This window comes from Silurus aristotelis (assembly GCF_946808225.1).
Source record: "Silurus aristotelis genome assembly, chromosome: 13".
Taxonomy (NCBI): Eukaryota; Metazoa; Chordata; class Actinopteri; order Siluriformes; family Siluridae; genus Silurus; species Silurus aristotelis.
In genome coordinates this window covers 5,049,907-5,070,258 of record NC_139586.1, presented here as the reverse complement: position 1 = coordinate 5,070,258, position 20,352 = coordinate 5,049,907, and the positions used below count along the sequence as shown (strand labels likewise).

Sequence of the window (20,352 nt, the reverse complement as noted above, 5' to 3'; positions counted from 1 at the left end):
TTACTGTTTTGATTTCAAATTTAAAATGAACATCTGTCAGTTCTTCCAAAACCAGTCTCTGGGCATCCTCATTAGGATAATTTTCAGAAGTGTCCTCCTCAGAATCTAAACACACAAACACACACACATAAAACGATTAGCTTTCACCTTTATAGCTATAAAGATATACTGACTGAAGGCAATGCCTTTTTCAAATAATAATCAGTCAATATAGTCTCACCTGATACCATAGAATACGGTAATGCTGAAGGATCTACACTTATCACCTTCAGCCTGGAATCTGCTAATGATCCTGGCATAGCCTACACAAACACATACCATACATTGTTAAAAAAGTATATTGTTATGTATTAAATAAAGCCTTTTCTATATAACAGTTTGCACTAAAGCATTGTTTGCTTTTTTTCCCCTCATAAGCTTCCTTCCTGTTAAGGATAACAGAGGATCCAGAGACAATCCACACAGGAGAATTTACCCTAAATGGGACACCAGTCTACATACATATTAACATACTATTCTAAAAGCATTAAAGGATAGCAAGTCTTCCTATCTTTGTGGTTTGAACAGTGGAAGAACACAATACAACCCACAAGTACATGCAAACACTCTACTCACAGTAGCCTAAGCTCAGTGCTGAACACAGGACCCTACGGCTGAGGAACTCACTAGGGCACTCTACCATCCTTGTGGATGTTCCTGTAAAAACTAATGCTTAAATAAAAACCAACAAAATCAGCTGCCTGATTTGATTCCAGGGACCTGAGACTGAACTTCTGCTGCTATGGATGGTTTCTTCTAGCTAGCTTAAAGATTTATTCCTCCTAAAAAAGTTCATAGTAAACTAGATAATCTCAGTTAGTTTCATATAGTTTTTGCTCATTGCGGATCAGCGTGTTCTCCCTTGACACTGACACTTGCTCATTGGAAATGTAAATGTACATACAGATTTCTGTAAGGCTGCTAACATTACAGAACTTTTAGTGCCGGTTAGAACATTAACATTTTAAAAACAGAAGCAGTGTAATATGTGTGTCTGTGTCTTTGACCTTCTGATCAGGGGTGGAGGGTGGTGTGGAAGAAACATTGGGAAAAGGAATACTGTCAACCAGCTCCAGAACCCCCTGCATCATCAGATCCGAAATCTTCACATGCAGTAATGGCAATTCCCCATTGACCTTAAACCTATAAAAACAGACATTAATGTGTATTAAAAAGTAACAAAGCGAGAAACAGGTGTTTGTGTTTTAAGTGTTAGAATAAACCTAGGCATGCGTATGTCTTTCTCCACCATGCACTTGGCGAGCCCCAGAGTAAAGTCCATGGGTTGCAGGATGTGCTGGTTGGATGTACCCTGCTTATTAGTACTTCTCCACATGTCACCTACAAAGCAAAACGCACGTCAAAAATGCAGAAGAATCTAAATAACTCTGTGTATGATTTAACTCTGAATAGGAGAACAGAACACAAAAAGAACAGCATCCCACTACAAAAACAAATGAATAACAGGCCTATCACAGCATGCAAAGAAAAACTATTTAAAAAAATGCCCAGGGATTTTTCCATATATGAAAATCCAGTCAGTTTGGAAAACATTCATGTTCTAAAAAGTACATATGAGCCTGAGTTTTAGTACATTTACACATAAGGAAATTGATTACCATTTTTTTTTAATTAGCAATGATAAGCAGGAGCAATATCACATATATTATGTCATTTAAATAATCAATTCATGGCCCAGACTAGACTGTGCAACTATTTCATTTGCTCCAACTCAAAATCTGTCTCAAAATGCAAGAACCTTTCCCATCCATTAGAGGTGACTGCTTTATACACCTACAACCATAAATCCAAAAAGAGTTGGGATGGTGTGTAAAATGTAAATAAAAACAGAATGCAATGACATGCAAATGTCATTTATAAACAACAAAAAGACAATAAAGAACAAAAAAACAAATCAAGCATTTAAATTGAAAAAATTTACATTTGTAAGGAAAAAATATGGTAATTTTTTTATTTTGCTGTCAACACATCTCAAAATAAGTTGGAAGAGGGCAATGTTTAACACTGTGCCATTCCTCTTATTTCAACAAAGGTCCATATACATTAAGGAACTGAGGAGACCAGTTTCAGGAGTTTTTTTGGAAGAGGAACATTGCCCATTCCTGTCTAATGATTCTAGGTGCTCAACAGTCCGAGGTCTTCTTTGTCATATTTTTCATTTCATGATGAACCACGTTTTTAACTAGTAAAAAGTCTGGATTGTAGGCAGGCCAGTTCAGCACATGGACTACAAATCCATGCTGTTGTACCAATGCAGTATGTAGCATTTTCTTGCTGAAATATTTATTAAAAAAATAAATAAATAAATACATAATCTGGATAGAAGCATACTGTATGTTGTTCTAAAACCTGTATTTTCCTTTCAATATTGATGGTGCCTTTCCATATATGTAAGCTGCCCATTCCATAGGCACTAATGCACTATCAGAGATACAGGCTTTGGAACAGAGTGCTGATAACAAGCCGGATAGTCCCATCCATGGTTTCCAAAAATACATTTTAATTTCAATTCATTTGACTATAGAACAATTTTTTACTTTGTCTTATTCAATTTTAATTGAGCTTTAGCCCATAGAAGATGGTGGATGTTTTTCTGTGCATGATAGAGATTTAACCTGCATTTGTGCAAGACATGGCAAACTGTGTTCACAGACAATGATTTCTGGAGGTATTTCTGAGCCCATGCAGTGATTTCCATTACAGACTCATACTTCTTTTTGAATGCAGTGCACCTGAGAACCCTTTTCAGAAACATTTGATGATATTATGCAGTGTGGATGATGTCATATCTAAAGTCTTGACAATTTTATGTTGAGGAAGATTATTCTGAAATTGTTCCACAATTGATCGACACAGTCTTTTGCAGATTAGTGAATCTCACATTGTTGAACCCAAATGTTCCTCCAGCTGTTTCCTTTTAATAACACTTTTTAGTAAATTTCTTTGATTTTGTTGCCTCCATCAAATTCAAAATTACTTGATTTTTTTCCATAAAATGGTAAATGTTCTATTGTGAATAAAATATAGGTTTATGAACATCACAAACCACTGCATTCTATTTTTATTTACATTTAAAGGAGCTTGGGAATTGGGGTTTTACATACATAGACAAATACCTGATTTGCTGTAGAGAACTTGCACACTGCGTAACTCCAGTGAGAATCTGTCATATGCTCTGTCCATGATCTCTTCCAGGGAGGAAAAACTAGCAGATGCTTGTTCAGGAGTGCTCTGGCATACGCTGTTCAGCTAGAACACAAACACAAAGGAACATCAATAAATATGTATAAAGGAACAGCATTAAGGACACAAACTTTCCAGCAGGAGTGCAAAATTGTATTTAATACTCACTTGCAGGTTACCAAAGTCTATGATGATGAGTTCGGATTTGTTATGGTAGAAACCTGACTTGGGAAGCAGCAAGTAGGAGGGCTTCAAGTCGATCTTCAGATCTAGAACTTTCCTTGTCTCAATAATATGAGACAAACCTACAGTGCATAATGTCAAGTCAAACTTGAGTCAGTAATAAATCTGGACTGTGGTTGATAAGTAAAGTTTTTCAGATTTTGTAGCTTTGATATACATAATTATCATGTCTCAAAAGAGGAGGAGAAACATACCACTGGCTGTCTTCTCCTTTATCTCCTCCAGTTTGCTGAGTGTGGCTGAGGTGATTACTTCCAGGTCCACACCCTTAGCAGTATTAAAGAATTCTACTATGCTGTTAATTGTCAGCTACCAAAAGAAAAACAGTAGTTTAGTTTTTAAACATTTAATTCTTTCACCTTAAAAATTTGCCCCCATAAAAAGAAGGGAAGATAAACAAAAACAGATAAAAGTTTTCAATCATTTAGTGAATGTCAAAAACATGCAAAATGGACTGTGCTTTCTGAGTGGGAGGGGCAAACCTTTTCCTGTCAATCACAACACTATTATATAACAAGTGTCTGTGTGTTCATGTATAAGGAAGAGGCAGATAGCAGTCCCCTCAAGTGAGTTATCAACCCTAAAGACTGGAGAAGTGAGAGCTTGGATCGTTCTATTGATATTCATGAAGATTATGTGTGTTTGTACCCTTATACTTCTTATTTAACTTTATTTTAACTTACTATATGAAGCTATCAGGGAACTTTGTTTAAAACATATTGTATATAATCTCACTCTGGAAAGCCCCAAATACTATATATGGTCCTTTATTAAAACTACGGTCCAATTTTTGTTTTCCTCACAAATGTTCTTTTTTTTTTTTTTTTTCTCACACTGCCATGACACTCGTGCATTGCTTTCTATTGAGCACAAAAAGCACTAAATTGTGTAAAGTACTATGTATTATAATGGTGTAGTGGAGAAACAGCAACTTTTGGAGGTTCCCTAAAACAATGGTTTTTACACTACTGCTGAAATTCGATGCAGAATATTGTGAAACTCTACATAAAATAAATCATTGCCATTAGCAGTGTGACCTTTTGCCAACTGCATTTGATAATTTTTATAGTGAGCATTTAAGCCTGGTATGGATTACGTAGCAGTGGAAACAACAAAAACTGGGCTCTACCTGCAATGTAGTCATCAGGTGTAAAACGCTGAATTTTACACGTGTTTGTGAGTGTGTGTGCATATATGAGTGTGTGCATGTTGCTCACAGCATCATAGATGATCTCCACTGGCTGAGAGTGGACATACAGTAGTTGATCCACAGCAGTGTCTTCTGGGTTAAGTTCAAACCTCACACTTAGAAGAGAGGAGTTTGCGTTTCCCACAGATGCTATGAGAGATGGTGTGATTCCCTGCTGCTGTAGTCCAGTCACATACCAATGCTCCAGACTGGCCTCCACTCTGGCAGCACAAGAACACATACATATACAGTGTTGTCCACAGATGTCCACTAGTGTACTTACGTAGATTTTTTTGTTTATCTGTACTTTACTGAAGTATTTCCATTTGGAGAGACTTTTCACAACATTTTAAAAACAAATACATTTAGCAAAATCAGTCGTTCCTTTTTTATTTATGAGGATAAAAACTTAACTGGTCAAAGAGCAGCAAGCCACCAATCAGGGTAAAGCGCATGCTCTGTTTGGAACTTGTTTTGGTTGCAGCTTGATGTATCTACTTATCACCAACATACAGTTCAGTGTCAGTTCGACAGCAAGCAGGACATTTTGAGAAGAATAAATGATGGAAAAAATCTCTAACTTGCTGCACCCGTAGCCGCAATTAGTGCAATTTATTTTGAAGTAGTTGAAAAGAAGGTTTTGGTCTCATTATATTTTTAATAGATACTTTGTTCTTTGGATACTTAAGTACATTTGAAGGCAAATGCTTTTGTGCTTTTACTCAAGTAAAAGTTTAAAGGGACACTTTTACTGGAGTCATATTTTACTGAATATTTTATCTTACTCAATGTAACTTTACATTTTTCTTTAATTACTTCGTCCACCACTCCACAGATAATACACAAACACAAAGGATCTGACTTTCATGTACACACCATTATTAATATAATTGTATAAATATGTAAATACTTTCTTTGTAAAGATTTCAACAGTGAAGATGTGGGGGTGTTCGTTTTACTTTATAGCCTGTGCTCCAGGCCTTTGGGAGACGGTGGTGCTGAGGCCAATCATTTGCACTTTGAGAATCTCTGGAATACTCGCTTCCTCACGCACAGTCACTGAAGTCTGTAGGAGCTTGAAGTTTACGATCACTGCTACATACTATAGACAAACACACACACAAAATGCAGGCAAGGTGAATCACAATCATACTGATAGATTGAACTAATATGTCTAATGCAGTACATAAATGTGATGATGTACATGGTAAAAGGCATAGCCTTAGTCTTGGTACTAGCTCTGAATGCCAGCTCTCGGTTTGTGCCCTGGGTTTTGCATGCATTTGTTGTGAATAAGGAAAACCCAACATACAATCCAAAGAACCATGTTTAAAAAAAGGAATACATTTTGAAACTGAGAAACAAGAAAATGATCTACAAATGTTCCGAAAACAAGATTCAAAGTAATATAAAGGCTAAAGTGTGGGGAAATAATGGATGTGTTAATAAACACAAGAGCACTTCAGTCAAGCATTTTGAAATGTCATGGTTTGAGCGCATATTGCTGCTTTTTGTCTACCAATTTACAGAGAAATGCATTCTGCCTAATTATGCAGCATGTTGACCCAAAACACACAAAAAAAGCTTTATCATTGAGGAATGATGCCTCCTGGGGTCACCTCCTGAAGAGGAGACTATACATACATTTTTGGGTAAGGCCAGGTTGGGAGAATTCTCACTGTAGCCAATAGCTGTATATAACTTCGTCTTCTCTTCAGTGGTCATGACAGCATCTATACCTTCTTACAGGAACACATGCAGAAATGCGCATCAGCGCGCACACACACACACACACACACACACACACACACACATATATAAATACACAAGTACACACAGAAAAAATTGTGTAATAATAAAATAACTCTAGAAAGTGTAAATTCAGGCTCGCACTTTCTTCCTCTTTGTCCTCCTCTTCCTGGTCTTTCTTTTTTCTTTCTTTTCTCCCAAAAAAGCTACTAAACAATCCACCTCCTCCATGGTTTTGTTTAGCCTTTTTGGCAGTCAGCTTCTGACCTGATCGAACCACCTGAGAGGTAAATGCACCGAAATACCAAGTGTAAAGGTTCAGAATGATCAAGAGTTCAGCTGGTTTAAGTTACCATATATATAATATTTTCATACCTCCATATGTGCTTGCTGTCTGGCCAATGTGATATTAAACACATCTAGATCTTTCTCCAGTTCCTAAAATGTTAAATACATCAAATGGAATCAAATACACTGTGTATCAATTTTACACATTATGTTTGCATATAAACTGGATATGCTTTCTGTACCATGATCTGTTTTTCAATGTCTTCCCTGAGTTTGCTGTGAGTCAGTTTGGCTTTGAATGCCATTTTGTAGTCTTTAAGTCTCTGTCTGTGCTCTCTGATATGAGCCCAGCTCCACATCTGGTTGAAACGCTTTATGCGCACCTCCAACACGCTGTTGATGCCATACATCCACCTGAAAAGCATTGGCAATTAAACCTTTTAAATTATTCTTCCTAATTCAAGCTGAAACAAATAAATACAATTCTAATAACAGATGTTTTTCACCTAAAAACAATAAGCTACTTATTACCAATCAGCATCAGCAATGTTCAGTACTCACCACTGCCTGGCATGTTTGTTCACTGGGACATCTGGTTTGAACTTCCTATAGGGACCATTTTTTACCATGCAATCTATGGACTCTAACAGCTCCACCACAGACAAGTACTAGAAGAAATGGTATTCAATTGTCTTCGAATAACAGACATTGGCAAGTGAATGGCATAAAATATTTTTATTAGGAGTGCTCAGTAAGACTGTGTTAAAGCACTGTATGGAGATGATACCTGTGGTTTGCTCATTTCAACTGCAATGTTTTGCACTTCTAGGTGCAAGTTTACTTTGGGTGATTTCAGCTCAACATCAGCATTTGGGTTGATGCGGATCTTGGCAGAAGCAAAAATGGGTTTGAAAACTGTAAAGTGTCAAATGTAACAATATTTAGAATGCCAGTTTATCACTGGAAACACAGTAAATAGAATGTATTGATGTATTGACATTAGTTCTTTTTTCCCAGCAAATACGAAAAACTCTTATCATGAGCCATTTAATGAACAAATAATTAAAGTATTCACATTCAATATTTAATGCTTTAATTTGTATTTCAACTGATACATACTATATTCATATCCTTTTAGTTCCACATCTTTGCTGCTGATTCCTGCTTTTAGTTTCTCCTGCAAAATAATCAAGAATGCACAAATGAACTGAATCGTGGTGTACAGAATGATTAGAGTTTTCAAAAAAGCTCTACAAAAACAATTAACTATGATATACTTAATATTGAGTGCAGTTTTAATAAAATAAATAATTCAAAAGAAAATCAGAGTTTATCGTTAGCATTCAAAATAAAAATTGTAAATTATATAATTTTGACTCCATAGACTTTATTTAAAAAAGAAAAAACTCAATGAGGAGGATGGAGTTGGAAAAGGAAGTAGAACAGATATATAAATACAATCTGTGTAACAAGTTAAACTGTTTAAATGTTTGTCTTTGCAAAAACACCCTTATGTTCGAAGCTCGTGAGAGCTCATTACAAAGAAAAAGCAGGACAGTGAACAAACTCTTGACCAGTGGCGAGTCATGTACTTCACACCTGGGCCTTCAGTGGTGTCCTTCCTGAATCAATCTACCTCTTAATATCATCATATGACGCCACGGCTTTAGAAACCATCAATATTATATTAGCAGTATAACAGAGCGCTGCATCACAGACAGGTATCTCATGCAGAGTGACTAAAGCACTAAACCAATGAACACAATTCAACAATTCTCCGTTCACTGCCCGAATACACAATCTGTAGCAGAAGTGTCAATATTAATTTCAGAAAATTATTTTATTTTTTTACACGCTTTACAGTTTTCCTTAGAATTTTAAATCAAGACAAATTGTATAAATGGTTCATGCAAAAACTGTTTTCAACTCTTTTCGCTGAGTTTTACTCACGACATTTTTTTAGTGGAAAGTCTGTCGTAAATGTCCTTATATTATATCTGCAACCAAATCAAATTCTTCTCCTCTTGTCAGCCATTGTGAAATGGAAAAAAAAAAAAACTGCTATTAAATCAAAATGAATCTATTTCAGCTTGTGCAGTTTGCTACAAACGCGGTTTGCGAGCTCTGACTAGTGTGCTCTATGGCCATCCAATCAAAAATGCCAACGTGAATGTATGCCTATTAGATGGCCCCAGAGTCAGCAACGTGAAATAAGCTTTTAGCACCATGGGTTGTAAGCTACAGGGAGCTCGCAGTGTTTATTGTGAAGGGCTTATGACAGATACCTTTGACTGGGCAACATGGGATGTGACAGCCGAAATCTGATTAAATAAATTCTAACCTAATCTAACATTCTGTTTCACCTGAGAGAGACGCTATGCAATGAAGGGAATAGATAATTGGGAATTGAATATATATATATATATATATATATATATATATATATATATATATATTCATGGACAAAAATATATTAAAATGTAAGCCAGTGATTCTGAGAGAAGACCTTGCTGGCCCTGACAGCCTGCCACTGCTCTTGACCATACTAATAATGCAACATTTCACTTCATTTCAGTGTTTAGATTGTTTTGGTGACATGATTAGACAAATAAACAAATCAAAATAAGTGAAATGTGATAGCCAGGGTTAAATTGTCAAATGCAATAAATGATGCTTTTTGATGCTTAACTTTCCTGATGTAAAAAAAAAATAAATAAATAAAAGATGGCCTTAAAAACAGACTCGCTGCTTAAAAGCACCATCATGGTGGGGTTCCCTGTGGTGCCCTTGTTTTCAGGGTAAGAGTGTTGACATGTACTCTTTCTCTCCTGTCAATAACAGCAACAACAGCCACTAGATTGTGAGCTCATATGTGTGAAAAAGGGAAAAGGGGAAAAAAGAAGGAAGTACTCTTTTTTTCCCCCCAAGTGAACCGATTACATATCAGTAGTGGTTCAGGGAAAGTTGAAGTTTCAGAGGAAGCACATGCTTTCACCCTGTCTGGGTTTAGAGCTGTTGTTTTCTCCCTCTATACCCACACAATTGGTGAAGTCATATCCTCACATGGGTTTTCTTACTATAGCTATGCAGATGATACTCAACTAATCTTTTCTTTCCCTCTATTAGTTACCACAGCTTCCGCTCGGATCTCGGCATGCTTGACAGACATATCTTCATGGAAGAGTGCTCACCAACTAAAACTCAACCCCAGCAAAACAGAACTGCTGGTCATCCCAGGTGATTCATCTCCAGGTCAAGATCTCCAAATTACACTTCATGACTCTCTGCTCCCCCCTTCAGCCACGGCTCGTAACCTTGGGATAACTATAGACAATGAACTGTCCTTCTTCCCACATATCACTAATGTGGCTCGTTCCTGTCGATTTCTTCTCTACAACATTCGAAGGATTCAGCAATAACTGTCCACACAGGCTGCCCAGGTGCTTGTTCTGTCTCTTGTCATTTCAAGACACGACAACTGCAACTCGCTGCTGGCAGGTCTTTCCCTGAACGCTATTCATCCACTGCAAATTATCCAAAATGCAGCTCTACGACTTGTGTTCAATCAGCCCAAGTTCTCCCTCCCACACCACCCCACTGCTGCACTCCCTTCACTGGTTTCCAGTAGCTGCACGTATCAGATTCAAAACACTAATGCTTGCCTACGAGGCCAAAAATGGACCAGCACCATCTTATCTCAGTGACCTCATCACATCTCACACTGCACCACGCTGTCTGAGATCCTCCAGCACTGCTTGACTGGTACCTCCTTCTCTCAGAATGAGAGGTAAGTACACTTCAAGGCTCTTCTCTGTTCTGGCACCGAGGTGGTGGAATGAACTTCCCCTAGAGGTCTGTACAGAGGAGACCCTGACTATCTTCAAGCGATGATTGAAGACCTACCTCTTCCTGAAACACTTAAATTAGCACTTTCCAATTGTAGACTTCAAGAGTTATATTTATATTAAGTTTGTTATCTGGCGTACCAGTGTAGATTTATTCATTACTAGAGACTCAAAGCACTTTTGTACGTCGCTCTGGATAAGGGCGTCTGCTAAATGCCGCAAATGGAAATGGAAATGATAAGGAAGTGCTGTTTGCTGGATAGGAATCGGCGGGTGTAGATATACCAAAAAGGAGAGGAGAAAAGTGACTTGACCAGGTTCAAGGAGCGAAATTAAGTTTAATGCTGAAATCCACCTACTTTATAAAATCTTGCCTGATTTTGCCTGAAAGCACTTTTAACCTTGTGTTCTTTCCCTCACTTTCTTTCCTACAACTGTTGTTATTTACTGTAGCATTAATAAAAGCATTTCCACAGGTCCCACTCCATTTTCTCTCACACACACTGCAATATAAACAAATGATCAGCCAATGGAGAGTTTGAATAAAGCTTGAATTGAGTTAGAACTATTGTCAGTCTGACATAATACAGCTGTGTTTTAGCCTCTGCAGAAGTAAAGAAACTTCAGTAACACAGACAGCCAAAGGGAAGGTAGAAAAAGACATTACCACAATCTTCTCCCAAGGGTCTCTGTAGAACATAGGACTGTTAACATTCCAGTAGGCACACAGACACTCCAAACGTCCCAGCTAAAAACACACACACACACACACACACACACACACACACACACACACACACACACACACACACACACTTAACATAATGCAAAAAAATCATTCCTAACAGTTGCAAATTAATCTGAAAACCAGACAGTAGATTACCTTGTAGATAATTTTGACAGCTTCGTTTAAAATACATGTCCTCCAGTTCTCATCTGCTGTCTGCAGGAATACAATTGTTGCATATCATTCAAATTGTATAAGAATAATAAAGTATGCATGTTGGTTTGGGTGAGATATGACCTGTAGGCTGAGTTCGGATAGAGTCACCCCCACGGAAAGAGGTTTCTGAGGGTCTGAAACCTGATTTGTATAGAAATGTATCAGATTAAAACATTGCATTAATACAGACATCACATCCAACACACCGAAACATCTACACCAAAAGGATACTTACATCGTCCTCGTATCTGATGTGAATGCTGCTGATCTTGACCTGAAGGTTTTTGATTATCTGGGTGAACAGTTTCTCAGAAAACGTGTCTTTCTTCTCATCCGGACGTTTCTCTACAATAGGAGTTTACTTTGAGTTACTAAAATTAATTATCATTCTAACCTGTAGCAATCTTAGTCATGCAGGACTGGCACTCAGTCAAACAGGCCACAAGCAACTAGATAATGTTGTGCTACAGAGGTCACCAGCACAAAACACCAATCACCTACCTGTTTTTTGTTCATGCTTTTTATACATCCTTAAGTGTTTTTTGTGATTTTTAGGTTTATGTCCTTTGTCTTAAAGAGTGAAGCATTGAGAAAGAGAAAACAGTCAAAACAGCAGAGAGAAAAGATCATACAAACACAAAAGACATAGAAAAATAAAGCACACACACAAATTCTGCAAACAAACTAAGCACTGAACGAGCACTCGCATTGGCCCGATGTGTTTAATTATTATTTAATTAAATGTACATAGAAAAGGATGTATTTTATTCAGCTATGTGAATCCAAACCTAGGAATCACTTCTGTACATACACATATACGCGTCTAATCTCTCGATAGAAGTGTGGTTCTGTACGTACCACATGTGTCCTTATACACATAACTCTCCAGATTAAACACAAACTCTCCCACTTGAGAGTCTGCAACCAGCCACGCAAAGCATGAAGCAAATAAATACACAGTTGTTAGCATTAGAGAGTAAGGGATTAACAAAGTCATAGTTAGGAAATAGATGTGAGATCAGCAGATACTAAAACGAACAATGGTTTACTACCCAATTCACCATTTAAGAACAAGATTAGCTTGAGGCAGAATCTGGACAAATTAGTCAACAATATTCAACATAACAAATGGATTTTTAACATATAGCAATAAAAACATTTACAACAACGCTATTAGATTAGTTATTTACCTCTGCGTGCCACCAGCAGCAAGGCCTCCTCAATGCGCTGAAGCTCCTTCTGTTTAGCCTCCTGGAGATGCTTCTCTTCTTTAGCTGCATCGTACTTGATTGCTTCAAAACAAAACAAAAATTTATATTGCTTTTTGAATGAACAGAATTCACTACTAGCCCTGTCAAAGTACACTGAGGCATTTGATTGTTCGGTAATAGACAAAGATGGTAAAAAAGTATAACTGAAACAGCAGAGACAAAAACCCCTAAATTAAAAGGTAGGTGAAAAAATATACACAAATTGCTTCACCCTGCATACCCAAATGCTGAACTGTTTCTTTTGTTGTTTTTACAGAAAGAAGCAACCCAGCATGAGTTAATTTTTTAAAGGAGAAATCCCCAATACACTCCTCAACAAGCAGCCACTATAAGCTTTATAATGTCTAAATTAAAGATAGTTCAACTCAATATGTGGCTTTTGCATTTTTTTTTTTCAGTACAACTTTTTACATAAATTTCCTGAATTAGAGTTTTTGTATAGTTATAATGAGCAAAACATTTTATTAAAAACTTTTTTTTTTTTATCCGATTAATTGATTAATCGGAAAAAAATTATTGCTAATCAAATATCAAAATAATCGTTAGTTGCAGTCCTAAAAGCATAAAAAAAAAAATGCTTACTGGACACCTTATTCATGCCATTATTCAGTTAGCCAATAAAATAGTAGCAGTACACTGTATAAAATCATGCATTTAGAAACCAAGAGCATTTTTTTTTACAAATATATTTGTTAGGAGTGTTTTAGTTCAGGGCAGGTTGTTAAACATTTATTGTACATTCTAACAATTTCTTTTAAAATTACAATTTCTTTTTTAAATATGATTAATTGATTACTTGATTATTCAAAATAATTAAATTAAATAATCACCTGATTAATCGATTATCAAATTAATCGTTAGTTGCAGCCCTATGTGGGACCATAATTTGTTTTCCCAAACACACCTCCAGTTTATGTAAAAGCTATTTGTTTAAGAAGGAAAGTAATAGAGTGCTGCATCAGATGGCCTGGCCTCCACATTCACCTGATCTAATCCAATTGAGATGATCTGGATGAGTTGGACTGGAAAGTGAAGGAAAAACAGCCAACAAGCACTCAACACCTCTTGGAACTCAATCAAGATCAAGATAGTATTGAACATTTGCAGGTGACTACCTCATGTGTCTGACTTAGAGAATACCTAAAGTGTGCAAATCCGTCATCACAGAAAATGAGGCTATTTTGAAGAATCGAAAATATAAAACATTTTGGGATATTTAACACATTTTTGTTGACTACATTATTCCATATTTCCTCTATCATAATTTCAATGGCTTCAGTATTAATATACAATGCTGACAACAAAAAAATAAAGATTTGTTCAAATTTTGACTGGTACTGTACATCAACAGAATGAGAATTTATTTTATATTTGCTGGTTTGGTGATTGCTGGTTTTTATGTATTCTATATGATTTGCTGTTTGCTGACCTGCTTAGGCTTTTGGATTATCTGGGTGTTTTTTATATTATTGAAATATTCTCTGCCTAAAGCTACACATTTACATATCTACTAGTAAAGCAAACCTACTGTTGCAGATACCTGTGTTTTTCTGTTTTGAGGAAAAAAATCTTTTTTTCAAAGCCCATTTTTCAAATTATGAGCAAATCAAATATGGGAAAAGCACAAGGCTGAACTAAGATAAAACAGATTCGGCCCTGACTCCCTGTAAGCACCTGAGTCCTGCCTACTGTCACGTATTACGTATTATGTTTGAAACATAATATCAGGTATTTACACTGTACTAAGGTCATTTATTTAAGAAGACAAAGCTTGTAACACATAGTCCATTGTACTAAAGTGAAACAGAGGAAAACATTCCACCCCATACCATGTGATACCATTCATGTAATATTTACAAATGAATATTTGTACACTAAGACAAACAGTGATTTGTGCTGGACTTAGTAAAAGAGCATAAAAACTCACTTGCTTCAGGAACAACAAGGAGATAAAGACCATCCAATGTAGCAACCACTGCTTCGCTGTAGAGATTCTTCCAGGGGATTTTGAGAGTTAGCTTGCCTGGAAAAACATTTCGAAACCGTAGTAAAAATGATTAATGGCATTCTTAAAACAAATGTCAGGGTTTGCTAATAAAAAATAACGCAGCAACCTAATGCACTTGTATACACTGATACACTCAGGTCTTTTTTCATGAAACTAATTCGTTTTATCACACCAACTCTATTGGCACCTCCACATTTAAAATTGTTTTTAGTGCATTCTCTCAAATATTTTTCATCCTACTATCTCAGGGAGTTTTTCCTCCCTAGGGACCAATTTATGATGCTACAATTTAAATTCATAATCCATGAAATTCTGTTAAGCTGCTTTATGAAAATGTGTTAAAATACGCTACACGAATACAATCAAGCTGAATTCAATTGAAAATAGTACACTATCATGGGACTGACTTGAAAATCTCCAACTAATATATTTAAAGGAATATTTGCCTGTTTATACATTCTCATCATCATCATCATCAACATCATCATCATCTCGTGTTGTTTTAAATGTCTTATTTATTATCATGGTAAAAAATAAATAATGGAATTTGTCTACTTATATGTGCCAACTAAATCTTTAAAACCCAGTTAATACAGTCAATAAACACTCAGATCACTTAAAAAAAGTTAAAAATAAATGAGATTGAATTACATTGTCCATAAGTATTTCCAAGGAAGCCAATAATTGTGAAATGTGGCTTTGTTAAAGATTGACTTGACCTTCTTTTTTTATCATACAAATATTAACACTCTGTATATTGTGGTATCTAAACCAAAGATCTTGCAATATTCACAAATCAGTGATAAAATATAAGTGTACTTATCGGAGTAAGATTGCGTTAAATATTTTTTTCCCAAAGAATCTGCATGAACATAAAAGGGTTTTTCCACATTTAAGAGGATCTTAAAATGACATTACATTACAACTACATGATCACATGGATGCAAATATAAATAAAGGAATATTATTTAAGCAATAATTAAAGAAATTAATAAAACCAGGTTGACAGTTAGGTTTGATTATAAATGTATCACTTTAAGGCTATAAATGGGATACGACTGTGTTTTTTATAAGCACATTAAAAAAGAAAAATGAATATTACCAATTTGCCCAGCCTTCACTTTAAATGGTACATCCAGTTCACTCTGAAAAACAACATTTTTAACAAGTTAGTATGTTACTAATAGATTATATACTAAAGTTAATAATATAATGCTTGCTTATATTGTTGAAACACTATTAAACTAAAATAATACAAATTAACATAAAAATCCTGGTAATCTGAATTTAGAAAGGGTGGTGACATAAACACACAAACACTAGCTTGTAAAAAAAATACAGGTTCTTTGAACAGAGTAAAATCCCCATGTGTGGTGTCTAGCAGCTGGAAATCTTCTTTGTGCACGAGTGCACAAATTCAATTGGCTACAAAGACAATACGTGCTATAACATCCAGCTGAAGTGTACACAAGTATAAGCTAATGAACTAGAATAAGCAATAATGAAAAGTATAAGCTAATGAAAAAACATAAATAAAAAAGAACTGGTTTTTCTCACAGCTTTTGAAGAAAAAAAAAACTACCTCTGACAATAGACACAAGATACAGTATCATAAGATGTCAGGATGTATGTCCGGAAAGTGCACAAAGACAAAACAATCAAATGAACAGAAGATGTAAGTACTTGTAGCTAATATTATGACACTTATTTGCATGCACAAGGAATGAAATCCAGGTGTTAGAAATAGCGCAAACATGCGTAATGCGTTAGCATGCACACCACCATGTTTTAAGTAGTTTAGAATGCTAAATTTAAAATAAATTTTTAATTGTTTTACAAACACATTTATTTTTAAATGTATAAAGATGTTCATGAAATTTTACCTACCAAAGTGTTCTCCTTTACTCGTAGGTTTTCCAGAACCACATCACCTAAAAAAAAGGTATTAAAAGTTCAATTCATTTCATTTTTATTTGTATTGCGCTTTTAACAATGAACATTGTCTCAAAGCAGCTTTACACAGATAATGTGGTGATAAAAATGAATAAGATGTTCTTTATAAGTTTGTCCCTGATGAGCGAGCCGGTGGCGACTATAGCAAGGAAAAAATCAGTTTTTGTGGTTAGTGTAAAACACAGCTCACGTTTAGAAGTCTGTCGTGATTTTATTCTGCATGTTGGCATACAGAAGATTACAGTAAACAGGAGATCAAAGAAAAAGTGATTGTTGTCTGATGTGAAAATCAGCCAAAACCTTTCAGTGTTTGATATACGCCACACCTCTGCTAAATCCTTATGGACTTAACAGTGGCTTAGGAGATAAGAGACCAAACGTTTAAAAAAGAGCTTGTCTTTGACTGTGTTGAATTTCTTTCAGTTTGCCAGAGCAAGTGGACTTTTAGTCAGTCGATTGGGCCTGGGCAGTGGGTTGTTTGTTACACTGTGGTTGAAACTGTAGGGCACCATTGGAGGAACAGCTTTTATTCATGCTAAGGGAGGATTTTTCAAAGAAAATCTTCATACTGTTAATTTACCTTGTTTGTTAAATAGAAACAAAAAGAACATGCACGTGTCTCTCAAGAACCAAACTTTCCAAACTTTTGAAAGGCTCTGCACATTAAAGAGTACATTTAAATGACAGTTTTGTTTAACATTCTATTTGAAATTTGTAAATCATTATGTATTGGTATTAATTGTGGCCAATTACAGGCTACGGATAGCTCTGTATGGTATGTTCACATTTGTGGATCTATTTATCATCTACATCAGGGGTTTTCAACTGGTTCTGTCCCAGGGACCACCATTCTGACTAACAAGTAATCCGCGGCCCACTATTGTAAAAAGCGATCCATGCTGGTGCTGACTAGCAAACTTCACCTTAGTTAGAAACGTTAGCTAACAGCTCCACTCCAAATTTAAATTTACCAAAACTATTAAGCGTCTATTCAATAAAACTTGAATAATGTGTTTTCTTAACTCCGAGATGCTGGTCTATTTCGCGCGCAAGATGAATGTGTACGTATATGACGCAAAACACAACGTTAGCAAAGCATAGGCCTGATCGGTGCAAAGCTAGCCTATCCTGTGTCAGTTTAAATATTTTAGATATTTTCATTAAATTCAGTTTTCCCACTAATGTGCAAATATTCTGGAAATGTTTGGAAAAATAAATTATGGAAAAAAGTTATTTTAATAGTGAAATTATGTAGGCTGTCACGGACCACATGCAATGCCGCCGCGGACCACCAGGTGGCCGCGGACCACCGGTTGAAAACCCCTGATCTACATAATAAAATGGATAGGCTAGAGAATCATTCTTTTATTATAGCATTTTTCTATGATCAGTATCCTTTTTGTTATTGTGGTGGTCCATTTGGTAACATGGTAAGACCATGCAAACTGAACAATACGGCAAGAGCACAACTTTTCCTAGACATGATCATTGGCTGAGAGTCTTTATCTTGGAACTGAGTGCTGAGTCAGTTCAAGGTTTAGACTAAAATGCAATACCTGTCCACTTACAGATGGATGGATGGATGGATGGATGGATGGATGGATGGATGGATTGGTGTTATCACAGTAATCATTACGCTTTAGCTTGTCAGCTATATTGACTGACAATTAAACTTACAAGTAGGGCTGGGCGATATGGCTTAAAAAAAAAATCCCCGATTTTTTCACAAAAAATCAGATTTACGATTTAAAATCGATTTTTTTCCCCTGCTTAAAATCAGTATGCATATGACTTTTTTTTTTTTTTTTAAAGTTTTAACTTTATTAAATAAAGTTTATTTACCCTTCTGGGATTATAACCCACTTTGGGTTAAAGTGCAATCAGAAACAACAAGCCAAAAATACAAGCTGGCGGCCCTGCCTTTGTAAATTGTAAAAATAGAACGTAACATAACATAAAATGAGCAAAGAAAATTTTTTTATGAGTGTTTAAATGTGGAACATGATTGAAAATGCACCTGAGGTTTTGAGTGATTTTGCCTTTACTTTTCTCCAAAACACCACAGTAAAATGAGATAAAATTAAAGAGACAGGGACACTGTCAATAAAAAAAATTTGAAAGATTGAGCAAAACTATAAAGAAAAATGTTTTATGAGTGTTTGAATGTGGAACATGGTTAAAAATGCAGTGATGCTTGAAGTAATTTTGCCTTTACTTTTCTTAAAAGCTCCACAGTAAAATCACTGTTTAAGACTGTCTGAATATGGGGATTTAAATGATCTAAATTTTTTGTTTCTTAACGGAAACGCCGTTCTGAAGCGTCTTTACATGTATTTTGGTCGCTTCCACCACCCGTACCGTAAGTGTACGATTGGACGCGCAACACTAAACACAGTGCGGCTGCTTAATCGTGTATTTTCAACATGCGGCTGCTTAACTTTTCTTGGGAACGAGTTCTTCTCTGCTCGCTGCCATGTTGTTTGTGTATCTCTGTGGCAAACGCGCGGGAGGCGGGGCTGAGTTCGTTCGAAACTATGGGAGCCCAGAGGGTTTCGGCGGATATTGAAGAGAAAACCGATTTTTATTAAAACAGATCGATGTAAACTACACATTCGGGTTAATCGATAAAATTTATCGCCCAGCCCTACTTACAAGTCGGTACATCCGACTGAGTGAAGAGGCCAACATTCTAATACACTCAAATAGCTATACAGTATGTACACCCAGTCAGAATTTCAACAATTACATTGTTTTAATTCTATAAATAATATATATAATAATATAATATAAATTTCTCTTTATTGTTCTCATATTTAGCTAGCTAATCCTTCTTATAAAGGTATGAATTTTGCAAGATTTTGTCATGATGAAAATGTTAAACAAAGTATCCCCCAAATATATATTTTTTCTAAAAGTACTTGCTAAATGCTGCATTGTAGCATGTTGTTTCACCAGAGTCAGAATTGATCTAACCTGGGCGTGTATGTGAAAGGCCGTTTCAAATGAATAATAAACTTCCTTTCGGCTTCTTCCATCAGAGGATCATCCGCATGTTTGATTTGGCACATTGCGTTACTTCCTAACGCAACCCTGCCCATTTATCCGGGCTTGGGACCGGCACTAAGAGTGCCTGGGGTTGGTTAACTGACCGGGGATCAAACCCGGGTCGCAGCGGTGAGAGTGCCATCAAATGAATAATAAATTACCAATAAATCTTTAGGGTTTATGTCAAGAATTTTGATGTATTTCATTATTATCTGAATTCTGTTCACTGCTTTAAGTGTTGGAAACAGGAGGGAACCCAGGTGTGGCTACATGGCCCTTTGATATTTGCTAGATAATTTTTATGTCACTTAACAGAAAAAAGTTAATGTAGGAAAAAATTAGAGTAATTAGAGTGTGGAATTAGAGTAATTAGAGTAATTAGAGTGTGGAAACAAAGCGTTTTGATTTGAAGAAACTGTGTAGTATTGGGTCTCTAACTACAGTAAAATTATTTTCATATTCAGACATTTGGGTTTTTATATTTGTTTTTTATAATTTATATTATAATAATGTGCAAAAAAGTGTCAAATCTATCACATTGCTAATAACCAAATTCCAGTTCAGTGTTGCTGTAT

General features: G+C 35.9%; 1 protein-coding gene across 7 annotated transcripts in view; it reads right to left on the bottom strand.

Moving 5' to 3' along the window:
- vps13c (vacuolar protein sorting 13 homolog C) overlaps positions 1-20,352 on the bottom strand; it is an 81,971-nt gene that overhangs the window by 57,838 nt on the left and 3,781 nt on the right. For 4 of the 7 annotated variants that reach the window (XM_083558090.1, XM_083558094.1, XM_083558088.1 and 1 more), the window contains exons 2-25: positions 16,667-16,710; positions 15,882-15,924; positions 14,699-14,794; positions 12,691-12,792; positions 11,736-11,845; positions 11,582-11,641; positions 11,441-11,500; positions 11,225-11,305; positions 7,832-7,889; positions 7,500-7,627; positions 7,274-7,380; positions 6,955-7,126; positions 6,800-6,862; positions 6,569-6,704; positions 6,320-6,417; positions 5,635-5,777; positions 4,704-4,896; positions 3,681-3,795; positions 3,412-3,548; positions 3,177-3,309; positions 1,263-1,380; positions 1,047-1,182; positions 221-302; positions 5-105 (exon numbers count right to left, since the gene is read on the bottom strand). In XM_083558090.1, coding sequence (XP_083414216.1) covers positions 5-105; positions 221-302; positions 1,047-1,182; positions 1,263-1,380; positions 3,177-3,309; positions 3,412-3,548; positions 3,681-3,795; positions 4,704-4,896; positions 5,635-5,777; positions 6,320-6,417; positions 6,569-6,704; positions 6,800-6,862; positions 6,955-7,126; positions 7,274-7,380; positions 7,500-7,627; positions 7,832-7,889; positions 11,225-11,305; positions 11,441-11,500; positions 11,582-11,641; positions 11,736-11,845; positions 12,691-12,792; positions 14,699-14,794; positions 15,882-15,924; positions 16,667-16,710 — 2,516 coding nt within the window. The remainder of the gene's footprint in view (positions 1-4; positions 106-220; positions 303-1,046; positions 1,183-1,262; positions 1,381-3,176; positions 3,310-3,411; positions 3,549-3,680; positions 3,796-4,703; positions 4,897-5,634; positions 5,778-6,319; positions 6,418-6,568; positions 6,705-6,799; positions 6,863-6,954; positions 7,127-7,273; positions 7,381-7,499; positions 7,628-7,831; positions 7,890-11,224; positions 11,306-11,440; positions 11,501-11,581; positions 11,642-11,735; positions 11,846-12,690; positions 12,793-14,698; positions 14,795-15,881; positions 15,925-16,666; positions 16,711-20,352) is intronic. The other 3 variants (XM_083558091.1, XM_083558089.1, XM_083558093.1) reach the window with 1 other exon arrangement.